The 20,853-nt window shown below is 36.4% G+C and overlaps 1 protein-coding gene across 6 annotated transcripts in view; it reads left to right on the top strand.

Moving 5' to 3' along the window:
* The window catches only part of LOC138740401 (non-POU domain-containing octamer-binding protein-like), a 71,397-nt gene that overhangs the window by 12,446 nt on the left and 38,098 nt on the right, over positions 1 to 20,853 (top strand). For 4 of the 6 annotated variants that reach the window (XR_011342891.1, XR_011342892.1, XR_011342893.1 and 1 more), the window contains exons 6-11: positions 1,951 to 2,035; positions 4,257 to 4,365; positions 9,276 to 9,330; positions 10,535 to 10,621; positions 14,915 to 14,953; positions 15,185 to 15,312. Coding sequence is in view for 3 of the 6 variants with exons in the window: in XM_069892974.1 (XP_069749075.1) it covers positions 1,951 to 2,035; positions 4,257 to 4,365; positions 9,276 to 9,330; positions 10,535 to 10,621; positions 14,915 to 14,953; positions 15,185 to 15,312 (503 nt within the window). In the remaining 3 variants the exon portion in view is untranslated. The remainder of the gene's footprint in view (positions 1 to 1,950; positions 2,036 to 4,256; positions 4,366 to 9,275; positions 9,331 to 10,534; positions 10,622 to 14,914; positions 14,954 to 15,184; positions 15,313 to 20,853) is intronic. The other 2 variants (XM_069892975.1, XM_069892977.1) reach the window with 2 other exon arrangements.

Here is a 20,853-nt window from a genome sequence, read left to right as displayed (position 1 = left end):
TTTGTGTTGCTGAGACTGGATTTTCTGTTGCTCCATTGGGTAAGATATTGAAGGGATTTTTATTGTCAAGAGAGAATGAGGACTGTTGCCTCTCCTTTGAAAGAACTTTCAATAAGTCTCTCTCTATAACTGCAATTTAATTCCCTCAGACCATTTACTTAAATAAGTTGTTCCCAAGCTTTTTAGGGCTGCATTCCCCTTGGCTCCTAGGCCACCTCCTTAGAACCCCCCCCCCCACACACACACCTTTTTCTTTGTATTAAGTCTACTGCAAATTTAAAAGAACTAATCTAACACTAAACAAGCATGTGTATTTTGCCAATAAAACGTAGTAAATCAATTTATTTATCAATGTGAAAGGGTAAATTTAATGTAACTACATTGTCTTCACTATTTTCACACTCCTGACTGGTCATCGTCCCGAACGGTCCCATCAAGTCACCATTCCGAGCAGTCGCCTGTCCCCACCCCCTGCTCACTTGATGGGATAGTGCATGGTGAGCTTTGAGGGCTGAATTTGCCAGAAATATTTAGACCGCCACTTTTTTCCTCACCACCCCAGTGGGGCAGCACCATCCATTTTGGGAATGGCTGATTTAAATCCTTTTCAAATTATTAAATTTGCACCCCTTATCCTTTTATGTAATGTATTGGGAGTTTATCATAACTGTTCTTCACATATTACTTGCATTACTCTGTTTTGAACATCATATCTTTCCCTTAATGTTTTCTGCTCAGTCTCAACATTTCCATATTCATGTGTTTAATTGGAGATGTCTGTTTCCTGTAGAAGATTGATAATTTATGTAGTTTTCAGGTCTTGACATCTTTCATGTTCACAATTGAACCTATTTCCTTGCTCCTTATGGCTGGAAATAAAATTAAGATTTCTACATGGTGCTTTAAATTCCAGCTGCAAAATGATTGTTAAGCAAAATTCTGCTTTGTATAATTGGGACTGGAAGTCTGAGTTCTGCAGGATGAAAATGGTCCCCAATCTGTCTGACCTAGTTTGGCTCAGATTCCTCTGAATCTTTCCTATCCATATAACTATCTAAATGTTTTTACATTGTACTTGCCCCAGTTTCTAGCACACCCTATGGAAGCTAGTTCCAAACATGTACCACTCCTTAGGATCCTTTTTAAATCTTTCCCCCTCACCTTAAATTGATTCCCTCTAGCCTGCCTTGGGAAAAAGGCTACGACTATTTACATTGTTGCGACCCCTAATGATTTTATAAGCCTCTATAAGGTCACCCTTCAGCATCCTCAACTGTAGAAAAGTCTCAGTCTAATTATAACCCAAACCTACTCGTTCTGATAAAATTCTTGTAAAACTTTTCGACCCCCTTTCCAGGTTCATATTTCCCATGGCTGGGTGGCCAAAACTGTGCATGATAATTTGTCTTATCATCGTCTTGTACAGTTGCAACATGATGTCCCTGCTCCTGTAGTTGATGCCCTGACAGATAAAAGCAAGCTCCCAAATTCCTCCTTCACTACTCTGTCGACCTGTGTCACCACCTTCATAGAACCATGAAACTTTGCATCCAAGTATTCTACAATACTTTCCAGGGCTCTTCCATAGTTTAAGTCCCACTCTGCCATAGGTGCAATATCTTGCACTTTTTAGAGTTCGATTCCATCTGCCACTCTGGCCCACTTTCATGTGAAAGATTTTTTCATATGGGAAATAAAAGCAGGCTGATGATCATTCTTTTGCACAAGTGAATATAAGTATAGGCAGGTTACAGAATTTTGGTCTAATGGTCATGTTTATAAGAATGGATTATGCATGACACACTCTTTGAATTCTGTTGAAAATGAAGTTGAAGTTTTGAAGATGCATGTGCATATTTTAGAACAATGTAGCATCTTGAACAACTATAAAAATTGCTCTTGGAAAATTATAATTAGAGCATTTTGATAAACCAAGGTTTTGTTTAACAGATTTAATGAGACGACAAGAGGAACTGAGGCGTATGGAAGAATTACATAATCAGGAACTGCAGAAACGTAAACAGTTGGAACTGAGGTAATGATCCTCTTATTGTGTTAAATTTTAGAAAGTAAATGTCCAAGATATTTTATAAAGACTAACTTTCTGACCTGTAATGGTCAACTTGCACACATTCAATCAAATTGAATGGATGAAATCTTGTTTTTGATGTGATAAATAATGTATAGAAGATTGCATTAAGAATCAACTGCTGATGTGGGTTAAAACCTTTGCACAGCATGGTACTGAAAATTTGTGACAACCAACTTGCAGGAGTGTTCATTTTTAACCTTCCTTTGTGGTAGTCAGAGGTTTCCACCTGCTTCAAAGAGGCATCAATCATCTTGGTATCCAACAAGAGCAGTGTGAGCTGCCTCAATGACTTCTACTGTGATGAAATGCTTTGAGAGGCTGATCGCAGCCAGAATTGATTTAAAGCAAAGATCTGGATCCACTGCAATTCGCCTGTCGTCACAATAGCTCAACAGCTGATGCAATATCGCTGATTCTCCACTTGGCTCTGGATCATCTCAAAAACAGCAATTCATACATACAACTACTCTTCATAGACTTCAGCTTGACCTTCGATACCATTATTCCCTCAGTACTGGTCAAAAAACTACAAACTCTAGGCTTCTGTACCCTCCTCTGCAACTGGATCCTTGACTTTCTACTCAAAAGACAATAGTCAGTATGAATTGGAAACAATGTCTCCTCCTCACTGATTATCAACAGGCCTACTCGGAGGATGTGTGCTTAGCACACTGCTCTACTTGTTATACACCCATGACTGTGTGATCAGTCACAATTCCAATTCTATCTTCAAGTTTGTTGATGAACCACAGTTGTCGGCAGAATCACAAACTACAACGAGGAAGCGTACAGGAGGGAGATGGATCAGCTCGTTGATTGGTGTAATGACAACAACCTTGCACTCAACGTCAGCAAAACCAAGGAGATGATTGTGGACCAGAAGGAAGTCAGGGGAACAAGAGCCAGTTCTCATCGAGGGCTCAGTAGTGGAGAAGGTCAAGAACTTCAAATTCCTGGGTCTAAACATCTCAGAGGATCTGTCCTTTAGTCTCCACGTTGATGCAATCACAAAGGTGGCTCACCAGTGGCTATACTTTGTGAGGTGTTTGAGAAGATTCAGTATGTCACTGAAGACTCTCGTAAACTTCTGCAGGTGTATCATGGCTGGTTGCATCCCTGCCTGGTATGGAGGTGCCAACTCTCAGGACAACTGTGAATGGACAACTCTCCTTTCACAACTGTCAAAATACTAATTTGTTTTGGTGTTATAATTTCAAGATGTCACTTTAAAGAAAAGCTGATTTAATAATGTAACATTTATATCAAGGCCCTCATGGAATCAGGTTTTTAAAAACTATTGAAATATTATAGTTCTTCAGCACTAACTATCAGCATCCATTTACTCCAATTTTTAAAAAATTCTGCTCCCAAATTCTTCCATTCACCTCTGTGCTAGAGAAATTTTACATTTTACTAGCAACCTCCCACTTAGCATATGGGAGGAGACTAGATCATCCAGATGGAACCAACAGGGTCACATAGAGATAACAGCAGAGATCAGGATTGAACCTGGTTTGCTGAGCTGTGCAGCACCAGCTGTACCGGTTACATCATTGTGCTGTCCCTTTGTGTACATTTTGGACTTCTGTTGTATCCAACAGTAAACTGATCCTTTGTTACACACAGAAACTTAATTTGCAAGGCATGATTGTGACCATTGCAAATTGTAGCATCTACTTATTCCTTCTTGAATGGTACTACCTCCAGCAGCAGGTTGGACAGTCAACAGTAATTTTTCAGTTTTATGGTTTGTATCTTCCCAACCACTGGTTTAATTAGATTAATTGGTTTAACAAATTAACTTTATTTTTTAAAAGTCAAAATATTTTGGCCATTTAAACCCTTTTAAAAGGATGCAGCGTGATTTTTGAATGCTGGAAAAAAAAGAGGTTGCAACAAATAGCTAAATACTTGCTTACAATTAGCATAAACCTAATTTTATTGTCCAAAGGACAAGCATTTTTTTTAAAAACCCGGAGGATATCATGCTTGATTGAAAATTTGGTAAGAATTATTTAAAAAATTGAAAATAGAAATGAATTTGAATGGGTTTGTCAATGCGAGCAAATTAGTTTGCCTTTCTTTTTAATGGATATTTTTTTAAAAATGTGCCCTGTGAAAAAATATTGAATAATATGATAACATGATTTTTTTGCGATTGTAGGCAAGAAGAAGAACGCAGAAGACGTGAAGAAGAAATTCTGCTGCGTCAACGGGAGAAAGAAGAAATGATGCGAAGACAACAGGAGGGATTCCGAGGAAACTTTGAAAATGTAAGAATCTGAGATACTTATGTAGATTAGGCATGTTGTTAATGTACTCGAGGCAAAATGTGATGATTCTTAGCTTTTTTTAAAAAAAAACTCATCTTAGCTTTTTTAAAAAAACTCAAATCATTTTTTTTTACTGTGTAATATTTTGATTTACTTAGCCATGATATTCAGGATGGTGCAAAGTAGGAAGCTTTGTTTTGTTTTATATCCCCAATTATATTCCTGTGAGTGATTCATGAACAGTTGACATAATTACAATAATAACTACCTAATCAAAAATGTGTTAGTGTTTTACCACCTGGGTTAACATCCTTGGAAAGGACTTTGCAGGTAAATACACTCAACAAGCATTTAATACCATTTTGCAGACTTGCCTTTCCTCGAGATTTGGAATACTGTCATGGACTGATGTCTGAAATTTACTGCTTTTCATCTGTGTTGCTCAACAATTTTGGCTTACCAGAAAGTGAGACTGCTTTACCCTTTCCACCCAAAAACAGATTAAAGTGTACATATGTTTCCCAAATAACCTGACTGCATGCTGAATGTCACTCCAATATTCTTTCAGTCATGGTAATTTAAGGAGTTGTAACTCATAAAATGGAAATTTTATTGTGCTGGTTTGCAAACAAAACAGTTTGCTTTGACAAGATTCCTTGATAACACGAAATCAACCATTTTCCACAAGCTGTCAACGATTTTGTATTGCTCCATCACTACTTAGGCCTTAAATATTGCACTACAAGCGTTGGTGCCCCTGAGCAAAATAAATGGCTCTGGGAGTGGTTTAGCTGTTTCCCATATCATTTGAAGAGTAATAAGAGAGAAATATTTTTCTTTTTGATGCTAAATTAAATAAAAAGGTAATCCAAGCTGGCTTGAGGTATGATGACTCAAAATGTTGAAGTATAATGCACAATTAAGCTTTGAGTCATGTTGTGGATCATTTTAAATTTGTTGAAGCCAATAGTTCAGTAATTTCTGTCAGGAAAAGAATTGTGCTGTGCTCTATAGGTGTCTTTAATTCAAAATGGTTCAACTGTTAAATGCAAGCAAGTCACTAAGTATTATCATTATTGCTACATTCAAATAGTAGGAATAAAATGCATGGATTACCCTCTCTGATGTGGGCAATAAATTCAGATAGGCCAAGTAGTTTGCAGCACTGATATTTTGATCCCTTAAAGCCTCATGGCAAATGTGAGAACAGTCTCATTTGCATGTATTGCCATCTTTCAAGTGATGAATATTCACGTGCTCCAATTTGAACAACTCTGGACACAAGTTGTTTATAGCACCGTGACAGATTTGAATGCACTTAATCCTGATGATCATGACTGTCAGATTAGGTCTGTGGCAGGTAATATGTTAACCAACCACAGGGAGAAACCTCATGACCTCCTGGCCCCCTTCTTCTGAAGGTGAATCTCTCCATGATGGCTTTATTTGAAGTGATTACTTCTAATTTGTCTGTTCTTCACACTTGGAATGCCTACCATTGTCTTGTGTTTCACCAAAAATATCCATTCAAATCTAACTGCTCAAATCAGGGTATCTATAAGATGCTTTGATCCATCAATAACAGTCAAATTAAACACAGCTGCAATCTTTAATATTGTGGTCTGGCATAATCCCTCGCTCTCATTGTTACTACCAAGCCTAGTTCAACAAATAAAATTGGAAATGATGATAGCTCAATTAGAAGACCTATTACATGGAGACTGTGCCTGTTATAGTCCTGGATCAGACAGCTTTGCAATCTCACAACCTACAGTCAAGTCAATGGATAATGGAGGGAGGGGACTTCAAGAAAATTGCCGTTCTTATCAGGGACTGCATGTGAGTATGAAAGAGGACACTTCCGTAACAACGCAAATGCAAAACTGCATAATTAATCTGTATTCCAGAATCAGTCACGCTTCAAGGCAGACTGTTATGGTAGATTTCCAAAATGCCAGTATCAGGTCAATCCCATTGAAGCTAATTATTATGCAGGCAGTCTTATCTACATCAGCAATGTTAGAAACAGTCAGTAATTCAGTATCAAGCAGCATTTACTGGCTGCCTACATACCAATGTCTCGTTTAGATTTTGCTACACAGCTCCAGAACTGTTCAAAATGTGAACCAAAATGCTGAATTCCACAGATCAAAGGAAAATGACTGTCCCTATCATTAAGGGAGCATTTGGTGGAGTGTGGCATCAAAGCACCTTAGTTAAAACCAATGGGCATCATGGAATTTAGGCTGTAAGAGTTCAAGCCTAGGGGATTAAGTTATTTTGGATAGTGTCTTGGGCCTAACCATTTAGCCAATTCATTAATGACATACAGAGTCAATGTTTTGGACAAAGGCACTTTTTGCCTTTATTTGCCTCTGCTCTGCATTTTTTGAATTTGTATTCAAATAATTTATATGTAATTAAAGTGCACATTCCAGATTTTATTTAAGGTAATTTGTACATATTTTGCAATTACAGCACTTTTTTTGTATAGTTCCTTGATTTCAGGACACCATAATGTTTGGGCATTTGGTTTCACAGGTGTCTGAGTACTCGGGTGTGTTTCATTGCTTCATGGGTGCAGGTATAAGAGAGCTTCTAAGCTTTTGATCACATTTGGTCCCTTTGTAGTTGCCATTTTTCAACATGAAGACCAGAGTTGTGCCAATGAAAGTCAAAAGAAGTCATGATGAGGCTGAAAAACAAGAATAAAACAGTAAGATATGTCACCCAAACCTTAGGATTACCAAAATCAACTGTTTCAAACATCATTAAGAAGAAAGCGTACCGGTGACCTCTAATCACAAAGAGATTGGTTGGCCAAGAAAGACCACTGCTGATGACAGAAGAATTCTCATTGTGAAGAAAAGTCCCCAAACTCCTGTATGACATCAGAAACAGGAGGCAGGTGTGGATGTCTGCAGAAGACTTCATGAGCAGAAATAGAGGCTGCCCTCCAAATGTAAAGCACAAGATAACCTGTATCAGAGTGATGGCAAGAGTAAAGTGCAGAGGTGTAATGGAAGTGCCCAAGGTCCAAAGCATACCACCCTATCTGTAAAATGTCGGGATGCTTGGGCTGGGCACGTATGGCTGCCACAGGTACTGGTGCACTTATCTTCATTGTAACTGCTGAAGGCAGTCACAAGATGAACTCTGAGATGTATAGAAACAACTTATCAACTCAAGTTTGAGCAAATGTTTCAATTCATTCGATGGCACTTCATCCTACAGTAAGAAAATGATATCAAGCAAGCACTAAGGAGTTTTTCAAAGGTAAAAACTGGAAAATTCTTGAATGGAGATAACAGTCACGCAATCTAAATCCAAATAAGAAACTTGAGGGGACAAGCCCCTAAATCAAGCAAGAGCTGAATATGGGTGCAGTAGATGGACAGAGCATCACCAAAGAAGATACTCAACACCTGGTGAAGTCTGTGAATCACAGTCATTGCATGCAAGGAATATTCAAAGTATGAAACATGATTAATATACATACCATTGCTATGTCTCAAATATTATGATGCCCTGAAATGAGGGGACAGTGTATAAAAAGTGCTGTAATTTCAACATGGTCAACCAAAATGTATACAAATAATCTTCAATAAAATCTGGAATGTGCACTTTAATCACATGTGAAATGTTTGTGCTCCACAGTTTTAAATTTGTGTTTAATGGCAAATAAAGAAAAAAAGTGAATATTTTGGAGGCCACTGTATCTTGCATTACAAGATTATAAAGTGCAATAATCAATGAACATTCCTAATATTCCATTCTATTTGCAAGTCCTCATCAAATGAAGCAGTCTGTTTGCAAGAGAATGTGGTGGTGCAAGTAACATTAATACAGCAAAGGTCTTCCACATAGGAGTGTCTAATCACCTTTCTATGTATCATGGCATTATCGTTGCTGAATTCATCCATAGCCAAAAACCTTGCCATTGACTGGAAACTTGTATGGATCAGCCTTGCAAACAGGCCACAAGAGCACATAAAGGTGACTTGCCACTTGAAACCCCATCATATTCAAGGGACACATGATCAGTGTAATGGAGTTCTTGATGAATGCTGCATTAACATCACTTGGGTAGCATGGCACTCACTGCTCAGAATAAAGCAGCCTACTGAATCAGCACTTGATCTGGTACAAAATACACTTCATTTACTCCGTTTGGATACCTCAACTGTACTAGTAGCTTCTACTACAGAAGAAGAATGTTATGTGGATGGAATATAGTCACCTGCAGGTTTACTTTCAAGTGGAATGCTGTTCAGACTTGGAAATCATTTGTACTTTAGTGTTACTGGATCTTTAAGTTCTGTCCAATGGCACAAAGGGAGAACCATTACTGGCACTGCAATGTTTGAAGAAGGTGGCTTGCAATCAACTTTTTCAGGGCATTAGAAAACAATAAATTCTAGACTTGTCAATGCTATTTAAAGAAAAAAAAAAATTAGCATTAGAAGAATTTTCTTGTGAAGACGTATTAAATCAGAGACTCAAATTCTGTAGTTTCCCTGCTAGTTTGCTCATTGACATTTTTTGAGGAGGGGTGAGGTTTGGTGGGCACGTGAGTGGTGTGTTCTGAATTGGATTCATGTCCAGCTATTTATTTCAGATTGTTATTGTTTGAACTACTTGTAAAATTCTCTTCAGGACATTAGCATTGGAAAAGCAGTATTTCTGCTTCCTGGTGAAAGTGTGCGTGATTGGTTGAGGTACCTATCTTTGACAGTTGAATACCTTGATATAACTGATGAATATCAAGGCCCTGATAATTAAGTTTTTGCTGATTCATGAGATGATGGAAATTAATTAGAAATCAGTGTGCAATCTAAACATATTGTAAATATTTTCTGAAGTGGAGGGAAGAGCACAGGTTTAAGATTTCACTGCATTTTTTTTTGTAGAGAGATAATATGAGGATGGAAGAAATAGCTCAACGAGCTGGAATGGCCATGCCAGGTGAGGCATAAAAAACATTTTATAATGGTCATTAAATCAATATTTTCTTGAAGCATAAATTGACTTCAGTTATTTAACTCCAATTTAAAAAAAAATAACAATAGCTGTTTCAATTGGGTGAAAATGCTGAACAAAATGAAGAAATTTGTAGATATAGTGAAATAATGGATTTGGTGTTCACTGGTGTAGGAATGGTGCTTTCTGTTGACTAGAAATATTGCAAAATTTTTACTTTGTTTTTTTTACAATGTTGATTGCTGTTTAGGCATCAAGTCTATGCAACTCCTTGTGACTAAAATAATGAAGATATCTGGCTCAATCTGTCAGATTTAAGAATTTGTCATATAGCCATATATAGCACAGAATAAGCCCCTTCAGTCCAGAGTCCACACTGATCATCACTCACCCATGTGCACATCCTTTTTAAATTTTTTTTTTGCTGTTTTCACATTCCCATTGTTTCCCCCCCCCCCCCCCCCGCCCCACATTCTGACTAATTTGCAACAGCTAGTTTAGTCTACCATCTTGCATATGTTAGGTGTGTGGGGTGGGGGAAATACTGGAGCATCATTCTTGTGATAGTATAAACCCAGGTGGTCACGAGAATGAGCAAGCTCCATGCAGTGAGCACCCTGCATCAGTTCTCTGGCACTGAGGCAGTAGTGCCATTTTGCCAAATGTAATCAAATTATGTTTAAAAAAAAATTCAAATTGTCGCATGCACGTGGTAGAAAGTAAAATGTTGAATAATTTCTAGTAGAATGTTGTTCTGAGACACTTACCATATGTACAAGTTTTGTGTTAAGGGTGATTGCTTAAGGGTAAATAGGATGCAGCATGCCGTTTACGAGATTGCTTTCATCTTGTGCAACTAAATATTGAGTATATTCATAATTAACTGAAATTGTCATCAGGTGCTGAATTATGAGATTATGCTGGAAAGTTGTAAAACAAATCTTGTTAATCATTGTCAACTTTCTGAATTTTTGCATAAGTTGTCATTGCAACTACAATATTCAAATGTTTACTTTTTAGATGTATACTTTTATATGCATATTTCAGTGGATTCATTGTTTTTAGTTTCATGCACACAATGTTGACACCTCATGATTTTAAATCGGTTTTGTAAGACCATTTCTTTTAAGAGAAAGCAAATTTTCTTGGACTGGCTCTTAATTGTGAGTTTACTGTCTCTACTATTGAGGCATTCCAGGACTAGCTGCGCCTCCTGTCAAGCTGTTCCAGAACAGTAAGAACACTGGCACTGATCCGACAATGGAAAATTGCCCAGGTATGTCGCACCCACAGAAGACAAATCAAGTTCTGGCTAATTACTGCTCAATGAGTCTGTTGTTAGTTCTCAGCAATATAATGGATGATATTGTTGATCGTCACTCGCTCATAACTTCCTCACCTGGCTCCAAACCTCAACATCCTTGACCTAAAGATCAAGACAACATTTTGTGAGGATGTCAGAAAATGTCCTGGTAAACTTGAAGTTAGTGTGCTACTGGGGAAAGCTTTGTAGCATATACAAAAGAAGATATTGGTAATTGAGAGTGGTTAATCGTGGTAGCCCTTACCTTGGGAGTTCCTCAGTAAAAGTCTGAAAATCTTCATTGCTCGGGGATTGGGTTGGTCTGAATTCTTGGGCAGTGCTTTTAAAATTCAAATTTAAGGAGGAACAGGTAAATTTTAAGTTTATTCATTAGCAAATTCATCAATGTCCATTTATTAAAATGAGCAGTTAAAAATAAAGTCACTACTTGACAAAAATGTAGAAAAACATTTCACTGCAAAAAAAAGTATATAATGCTTGAAATTATGTTTAAAAATGAACATTGTAACAAAAAATAGAGTATACAAATAAAAGCAGGTTATTTCATATAAATTAACTAGGTTTAGTTTATTAATGAAACATTTTCATATAAAATACAGTCTTTAAAAAATAAGTGTTTATTCATTCATTTCCATGACTTCTGTGTCTGCTGCACTGCTTGTGGTCACTGTTACTGCAGTGCATTTGTGGCACGCACACAAAACACTGCTAAACTTAAAAAGTCTGAGTTTTCGAAAAATGGATTCTTGTGTGTCTGCATTTCTGGCATCTGGAGTTTTTGACTTAACAGGTCGTTTGGCACTAAGTATATCCTTCCATCTTAGAATGAGAGGTTGCGATGTTTGATGATGGAAGAGTATTTCATTAGTAACCCCAGAAAATGAAACAATGATGCTAGTCTTTAAAATGAACCAAATTTTCAGGGCAGGGTTTTTTATTTTTATTTTCGTTGCCTTATCGTCACTTGCAAGTGTTTATTGCCCATCTGTAATTGGCCTGAAGGTGGTAATGAACAACCTTCATGAACAGCTGCAGACCTGCCGGTGGGTGGGTGGGGTGGGCGGGGGGAGGGGGAAGAAATGCGCAGTATTCTTGGAAGCTGGTTTAGGATTGTGAATGAGAATGAAGCTGAAGCAACAGTGGTATATATCTACTGGGATGTGCAACTTGGAAGGAGATATGCAGGAGGTTCCCAAGCACCAGAATCTCTGTTTACCTTGTTGATAGAATTTGCAGATTTCTGAGTTATTGTTGGGTAGCTTGTGTGAGTCATTGCAGTTCATATTTTTTTGTTTTTCTACAGTAGAGGTGGTGAAATGACGATCAATGGTGTTTGAGTCATAACCATTTTCAAAATTATAAACCCTTCAGTCAAAAAATTTGGTTAGATCTAAAAGTAAAACCCAGTGCAAGTGAAGCCAATTCATACCTGGCATGTATCAATATTTTACGTATGTAATCTAAATCTAATATTGTGGAAGGCAAAAAAAAATTGCAGATGCTCTTGATCCTAAGCAGAATTGCTCATGTCTTGCTTCATGGGAGTAGTTCTGATTGTTTGATTGAAATGAGCCATTGAAGAAGCATAAAAATGTGGTTGGATCTTGCATTTTGCCTATTTGCATGCACGCAAATGAACAACCATTTTCTTTTATATGAGCTGTGGCTTCAACCACTGGTGTTCTTTCACTTTTCATTGATTTTACCAATGGATGCCACATACTATCAAATGTCTTGTTCTTCTTCACCTCTGGCGTTTGGTTCTTCCTTCCTACTTTGAATCAAAGGTTGGATGTATGAAGTCAAGTGGCCCTGCCTAGTAAAACTCAAACCGCGCATTGGCGAGCAGGTAATTGTTGGGCCTAGTGCCACCTGCTGGCAGTGTTGCTGACACTTTCCATCGCTTTGTTTCTGGCCACATGAGACTAGTTCTTTTTTTGAATAGGATGTACCAAGACAATTTTGCATGTTGCCTCCAACGTTTGCTATTCTTTGTCCCAACTTTGATCAAAGAACAACTAGTTTTAAAACCAGGGAAAGGGCTTGGTATTCAGGGTTGAATTACTTGCTCCTGACAGCATAAAGCCTTTCTCCCATATACAAGGCATTAACTGGGGAAGATGCTGAAATAGTCTTTACTTGCCTGGATTGTACAGCTCCATTGACTGAAGCTCAAAACTGTTCAAGACAAAGAATCACGATGACTGCAGAAACTAAAATCTTGAGCAAACAATGAGTTGCTGCAGAAACCTAATGGGTAAGGCAGCATCCATGGGTAAAAATAGTCCTTCATTGTTTTTGGTCAGGACAACTGTTCCAAATTAAGGTGTGCACAAAAGTTCAGTTACCTAAAATGTAGTTATATATAATAGTATAATATGTTACTTTGTAGAATGCAATTATACTTGTATGATATTAAAACATGCCAATACAGTCTTATTCGCCTTGAGTGATAGGTTGTGCCAAACTTATCTTGAAACAATTTCAGGTTTACATTTGCACAAGCATTTAGTACGCACATACGTTTGTCACAGGAAAAAAAATTTGCACAACATAAGTTTCTTGTGCACATTGACGACTAAAAATTAGAGGGAGCATTGACCTTTATCAAAATTAAATTTTAAAATATGGGTGACATTTGGTACACAAGGGGGGGGGGAAATAGCTGAGGAGGGGCCCAAAGGTGATGGGGTAATAGATGAAAGGTGGGACAGGTGTAGAGATGGGAAAATGTAGAGACCATTGGTGGGGTAAGGGAGAAATTAGAGAGAAAAATGTAAAGGGACAAACAGTGGAACTAAATGGAGGAGATTACCTAAAATTAAAAATCAATCTTCATGCCATTTGGTTTAAGGCTGTGAAGGAGGAATATGATGCGTTCCTCAAGTTTATATTTAGCCTCACCCCGACAATGGAAGAGCGTGTCAGTGTGGGAATGCTGTGAGGAATTGAATTGATTAGTTGCAGCAAGTTCAAGCCGACAGTCACAGTCAAAGCAACTTTATTAAGTAATATCCCTTTAGTTGTTCTAAATAGCCTGGACTTTAGTGTGTATTATCTATAATCTGCATTATCCACTATACCTGCACTATTAAGAAAGACCCTGTAAATCTTCCAAAAAAAAATGAGAGCAGCAAGCAACCTGTTGTACAACAAACTGGCTTTCTGATTATCAGTCTAGCTTCATTGCTAAATTTAAGTCCAAGTACTCAATGCTTAATATGCCTTCATCAGAGGGCCTGTGGTAGATCAAGAAGATTTTATAAAATAAACAGCTCCCACATGCATATTTTTAATTCAGGATTTCAGCCCCTACTGCAGGGAAATGCATTTGCTCCATTCATTTCAACACACATTTTGTTTGTTAATATATTAATTAAAAGTAAGATTATACCTATTTTTGTCGGATCATGAAAGCTGTTTGTATTTGACCTTGTTCAATGAGAATGTGCTTTTCTTTTTCTAGTGCAAAAGGTTTATGTTTTAAGATTAAATTTGACCCCTTAAGGATTCCAAATGTGACATTCCTCACGAAAAAAAATTAAATAAAGGTGTTGAAATATATTGTGGAACCAAATCATTTACATTCTATTTATTAACTTAGTGTTGAGTTCTCTCTAAATTTTAATAATTGTGCTAGTCTGTTTGCTATTGTGTTCTTCCAACAAATTGATGTCATGGTCTTATTGAATGTTTTGGGGATCCACATGATCTACTGGATCTTGTGCTGTCGACTGAAGCAGGAAAATGTGGATATTTAAGTAATTTTAATTTTAGTTCTATGCATCCTGTTTGCTGATGAACATTGTAGCATATTATTATTATTAGAATGACAGTTTTTGTTGATTTTTACAAAGGCAGAAAAACATCTTCCTTTCCTTCTTGTTGAATTAAATTATCTTCATGGAACTAATAGCCAAGATGAAACATTCCCAAAATTCGATTAATATGTAGTTTGGGCAGGAGGACAGAATCAGTGAGTAAAAGGAAGAATTGTTGGGACATTTGAAGCCTTACTATTAAAACATTCCTTTCAGGATTTTCTCCAGTGTTCAATCACAATGAAATGTAAAGGACTTGTTTATGTTCATCCCCTGTGTTTTATGATTTAAGTTTTCAATTTCAGTCATCGTAATCCAGTTTGTGGAAATCCTTCAAATATATGAATGAAATTGTTCAATCTTTATTTGAAATTGAAAAGCTTAGACCCTTTTTAATTTTGTTTTCTGTATCTATTCATTTTAGTGGGACTAACTGCAGCTGATTTTTCAAATCTTAAAGCAGGTATGGAATTTTAAACTTTGCAATATTTGCACTACTTGGTGAAAGAACCTAAAACACAGTTGTGACAATGCCAGAAAGGCTTTCAAATGACTACTAGAGCTTAATCAAAACAAAATAATGTAAACTTCATTTGTAAAGAGTTAGAATTTGGTTTTATTTTTTTTGGGGATAATACTCAAACAAATGATGGCAAATTCAGTCAATATTTTACTGAAATACTGTACTTGTCAGCTTCTGCAAACCAAGTTCCGCAGCCACTTATGGGAATGAACAGACCCACTGTGAATACTAATGCACCACCACCTCAAGGCCCACCTGGAAGCCTGGGAAACCAAATGCCAGAAAACAACATTGGATTGGTAATGTATTAAACATATTGTAAAATATTAATAACAATGTTTAGACTAAAGTTGTGAATATCAGAATAAAAATAATGGAACTTGAAGTTTTAAGGTGTTCTAATCTTTCAATGCTAGTGGGGGAAAACAATATAAGTGAGATCAAACAGTACACACAAGTTAGACTGAGGTTTTTGTGAAATTCTAACTATTTGCAAGGTGTGGAGCACTTTGAATACTCAAAAGATAAATGTTGCCTACTTTAATGTTTACTGTCACCACTGGTGCTTTTTCCTGTTGTAAGAGAAAATAGTTTTTTCTTTTGTAGATTCAGCCATGTCCTCAATGAAAGTTTTTAAGGACAAAAAGAAGGCAATACTTTAAAATGTGCAGTGACGGATTATCTGTCTTTGTAATTCCATAGTTGGCAATATTTCAAAATTGTACAATTTTTAGTAATTTGTATTTTATATTAACTATCAACATTTTTTCTCATTGTGTATTTGGCTTAATGACTGTTGAGTTAGTCCAATGTTGGGAGGTGGCGTAGACTGCACGCGTTTAAATATTGCATAGCTTCTAAGATGTAGAAGCTTTCTAGATTCTAAGTTCTCATGAGACTCTTTTTCATCTGATCCCCATTGTACTAGGATTGCATTGATAGGTACTCGACCATTAAATTCTTATAATATTTACATTGAATGCTGAGAATGATTTTTGGTGAATTTAATAATACATTGTTGCAAGGCAGTTGTGTCAAAGTTGAAAATTTATGACTTCCCAGTTACTTTCTAATCAGCAAGTTGCCATCTAGGAATGTAAATTCTCTGACACCACTGATTTGAATGTTATTCTTCAGCAGCTTTTTTTTGTTTTTAATGTTCAATAATATCCCTGATCATATTCAGGCTCTTAATTGGTTTCTCAATTTACTACTTTACTTCCACTTGCATTCTGGAATAGATCGGGATAAATTATGACTGGCATCCTCCTGGACCAATGTCTGCATAACTATTAACATGAAGTTTAGTAAAATAACATGTTTATGGTGACCATGAGATATTGGAATGGATTAAAAAAAAGTTGAAGTAAAGCTAAAGGGGAAAATTTCAATGCAGACTCCTGGAAATGTTGAGGAAGAGGCTTGAGTTTGAATGAGTAAAATTTAACCTTAGAAGAAAATACTTTTGGAGAAACTTCTGAAATTCATTTTTTGTATTCTGATCTAATTTTGTGCACACTTAACTGTTTAATACTCCTCAGTTGTCAGAAAAGCAAGTTATTACATAATCTTTAACATGGAATATGTTCCAATAACATGTACTATTGACAGGTCTGTAAATGTCACTTATTCAAAATATCACTTCATGTCAGAAAATTACGTGGCCCCCACCAGTGAAAGTATTTGTAGCTTCTCCACTGGAATGTGAATATTTATGCTAAGTTCTATAGTCATTTTCCATTTTAAATGTGGAAATAGGAATTTATAATGAAAAATTACGAGCAGAATAGAACTTTGGGGCTAAGCCTTGTGTTGTGTAAATTGCACTTGGGTTTTATTCTCTGAAGTGTCACAGGAGCTTGATTATGATGAATACATAATTAGCAAGCGTGTACTAAACCTCTCGAGTCATGCATTCCATAAGCAACACCACTATTTGTTCTTGAACAGTATGTGCCAAAGCATTTGCTTATGTACATAGTGAGTAAAGGCAGATAATATATGGAAATTAGATGCAATGATGGAACCTAGATACTTAAATTACTTTTGATGGTACAAGGAGTTTGTGACAAATCGCCATTGTGTCAACAACTGCAAATACATTTTAGAAGCTTGAAACTATAGAGGCCCAACAGGCCATTTTTCAAAGACACTCCAACCAACCTGCCATGTAACCAAATTATTCAATTTCATAACTCAAATGACCAATTTATACAGTGACCTGTGTTGTCATTTGGAAGGGGCATTGTGGAGTTTTGTTTCATAGAGTTGTTCTCTTGTATAAATGAAAATTTTCAAAACTTGTTGACTTAGTCATGACGTGTGTGTGATATATATAGACACAGTATACATGTGTGTATGTGTATATATACGCATTATAATACTGTGATCTTAAGATCAATCACAGTATTTTAGTTGCACCTTAGTCGTGTTTCTTGTTGTTTTCCCCCCCTTTGGAAATAATTTTTCTATTTTGAATGGAAGCAAATCTAAACCTAATTATATGACTGCAAATCTCATTGGTTGATTTTAAAAAAAGTTAAGCAATTAATGAAGAATTTTAATTGTAGAATTAAAATGGATTAGGCAGTGCAAATTATTGTTGTTTTAGGTGAGATGCCAATATGCTATCAGTTCAAACTAATCTTGTATTCTTTAAATTGTGTCCCAAAACTTAACAAATACATTAATTTTGGCTAATAATGTAGAGGGGAAGTCAACAGAAATGTGAAACAATATTTTTGAATATATTCTGTAAAATTATTTTTGACTATAACCTTGCATTACAGAACAGTCTTCAGTAGTGTGAGTTACAGTGATGACATACATACACACTATTTACTGGATTATTTTTCCTGATACTGGCTAGTTTTTTGAAATTGTAGTTTCTGAATGATGTAACAAGTTGCTTGAATTCCATCTGTTTTAGAAAAACGTAGTAATTGGGTGGATTATAGGGGAAAAATAGATTTGAATATTTACCTATTTACATGTCAAAAGCACAAATCATATTCCAGGACATATCATTTGTATGTTAAATACACAATTATGTTTTCCAGCAGATTTTTGTGAAATTTAATCTCACACTGGCTGGAAATTTACAGCACAAAATGGACCAGTGACAAGTTGATGAAAATTTCATATAATGTTGCCAAATTAAGTTAAAATTACTAGTCTGTAGCTTTGTATGAAAAAAAAAGCTGTAAACCAGTAGCACTTAAAAATTACCTTTTCAAACTGCAGATTGTATTCCTGCAGAGAAATTTTGTGACTGTTAGTTTTGGGCACATTCAGAAATGGCTAAGAATCTCTTCAATTTCATTATGACAACCAAAGCTGCTGCCCTGTCCCCGCCAAATGTCTGCTCATTTGAGCCTGTTATGTGGTGACCCAGGAGGGCAATCTATTTGTTATGGAAAAATATGTAATGCAACCATTTAAATCTGCTAAATGCATGTGCTGATCGTGATGTTGCAGTTTGTGCGTCAGAGGTAGATCTGCAGATCCATCATTAGTCCTTCTGACAGCTATTTCTTCATTCATAGATATGTTTTCAATCTCTTGGTGACCAATGTCAATAATATTTACAGATTCAAGTTGTCCAATAATTTCTAGGTTGCTTAGTTTGAATATTGACTACAACTGGATGAAATAATTTTTGATATCTGAAAATTATTAAACTATGTAAATTCTTTCAGTGAAATGGAATTGTAAACTGAAAAGGAAAAATTGAGTTATTCAACAGCTTTTTAATCATCCTTTAAATGTATTGACTGCCAGTCCACATGTCTGCCAGCAAAAATTGTTGGGTCATGAAAGTAAGAATGGTGAATGCAGTTCGTGGATTTCAGTGTCCTACTAATGTCAACTTTTGCAATAATTCTTTACAGTAGTTGCATTTATTACTGATAAGACACCTTTAATCATGTATATTGCCATGATTTCAAACATGCATTTTACTGGTTCTTTTGTACCTTTGCATAAATCTTTTTGTTTAAAAGTTTTCTGTAGTTTTATCTTTCTTTATGTAGGAGTAAGCTTGGGAAAATGGTAGATTTTGCTCAAAACCACATGCAATTTTGACAGGGATCGATAAGTAGATTGTGGATTTTTTTTTGACATTACTTTTATCCAGACCATTAATATCAATTAGAATGATGACCACAATACAGAGAATCGTGCATAAGAACTCCTTATTTATCCTACCCCTTTCCTACCTTACCTCTACCTGCCTTGAAAGTTATTCATTGCAGATGATACCAATTTATTTCTTAGCACTGAACGATTGAACATGGTAAAATACTAATGTTCACTGACTGCTTTCTAATTTTAAAATGGAAGATTGCAGAATGTTCTACCTAAAATAACATTCAATGTCTTTTTACAATTTTGGCCTTGCAACAAAAATTGCATCAAAATGAGTTGAAATTTTGATTTGGAAGACGAAGTTCCAGAGGTTGTAAGATTGAGGACCAAGCATGCATTTGCTTTTGTTTGGAATTTAAAGTATTGAAACTATTGTTTACTTTTTTAGTGTAGAATTATAATTTCAATCACTTTTTAAAAAATTTGAGCAGATGACTATTTTATCCTCTGCCCCACAGCCACAAACCCCACTTTCCTTTCCTTACTAAGAAAATGTACCAATTGGGATTTACCGTATCTACTTTTGTAATCATTGAAACCTTGCATTGTCAAACCACCCCCCCCCCCCCCCCCCCCCCCAATCACGTTAGCGTATGACTCGTGTAAAAGCCAACCACTTTTCTGGCCCAGATTGCCTGCCCATCCAAGCTCCTGACACCTTGACCACTGATTCTCGTCTTCGCCACCTGCCCCGCTGGAGCTCCAGAAGCCCTGGAGCTATTGACCACAGAAACTTGCCCTGGACACTGCCCATCCAAGCTCCCAGTTCCCCAAACACTGACTCACCACCTGGTCCTGGTCATTGAGCACTCAATGTGGGTACTTACTGTGGTCAAAAGTTTGACTTGTGTAAAAGTTGACCCTCCTCTCCTAAATTAGATCTTTTTTAAAAAAAAAAGTCCAAAAAATTTGATTACACAAGTATATATGGTAAGCTTTTGTGCTATTGCTTGTTTTGTATTCTGCGTAGGTTTCCTTTCTCGTTCCTTTCTGAAATAGCCATTGCCATGTGTTTTGGATAGTTAATGTGGGGGGGGGGGGGGGGGGGGAAGACCTAATGCATAAATTGCATCAAATATTCACATTGGCTTTTTATAGATCTTTTATAGATAGAGTGGGTATGTGAATTTTTTGGGAGGGGTGTCTGATTACTCATTCTTTCACCCTTTCCCGGACAAGGGTACCAGAGCTGAAATTGCTCTAAAATGCATTCTGTAATTTTTAAACATAGAAGTTTTGGAACACTTGATGTGAGGGCGCAATCGATTTTGATAAATATTATGAGAGGGAAGGAAAAAGTGACGTGGACAATAGAAAGTAATCTTTTTATTGGATTTAACATAATGTTTCATATCAATAGGTTTTAATTTATCTTGCCTGTCGAATAGTTTGCTTTGATAATTTGCTTTAAGCACATTTAGCATTTATTTTTCCAATATATCCCCTCGGGAGAAGTTGATTTTTAACTTGTTACCATTTCACGTGTGGGCCTATCCTGTCTCTTTGGTTTTTTGATCCCAGGTCTTTGAGCATGCTTCTAAAGAAAGTAGTTATCTCCCAGTTCAGTGATGTATTAACGGCACAAAGCAGAAGTAAAACTTGAAATCTGTTGGTGTGTAGACGCTGACTAATTTTGTGAAAATGAAAGTTTTTGTGTACATTGTTTTGTGACCGTACTTCATTATATCATCGGG

This window comes from Narcine bancroftii, chromosome 8 (genome assembly GCF_036971445.1).
Source record: "Narcine bancroftii isolate sNarBan1 chromosome 8, sNarBan1.hap1, whole genome shotgun sequence".
In the NCBI taxonomy this organism is placed as follows: Eukaryota; Metazoa; Chordata; class Chondrichthyes; order Torpediniformes; family Narcinidae; genus Narcine; species Narcine bancroftii.
The sequence above is the reverse complement of the archived record's forward strand: the minus strand, read 5'-3'. Positions and strand labels throughout refer to the sequence as shown.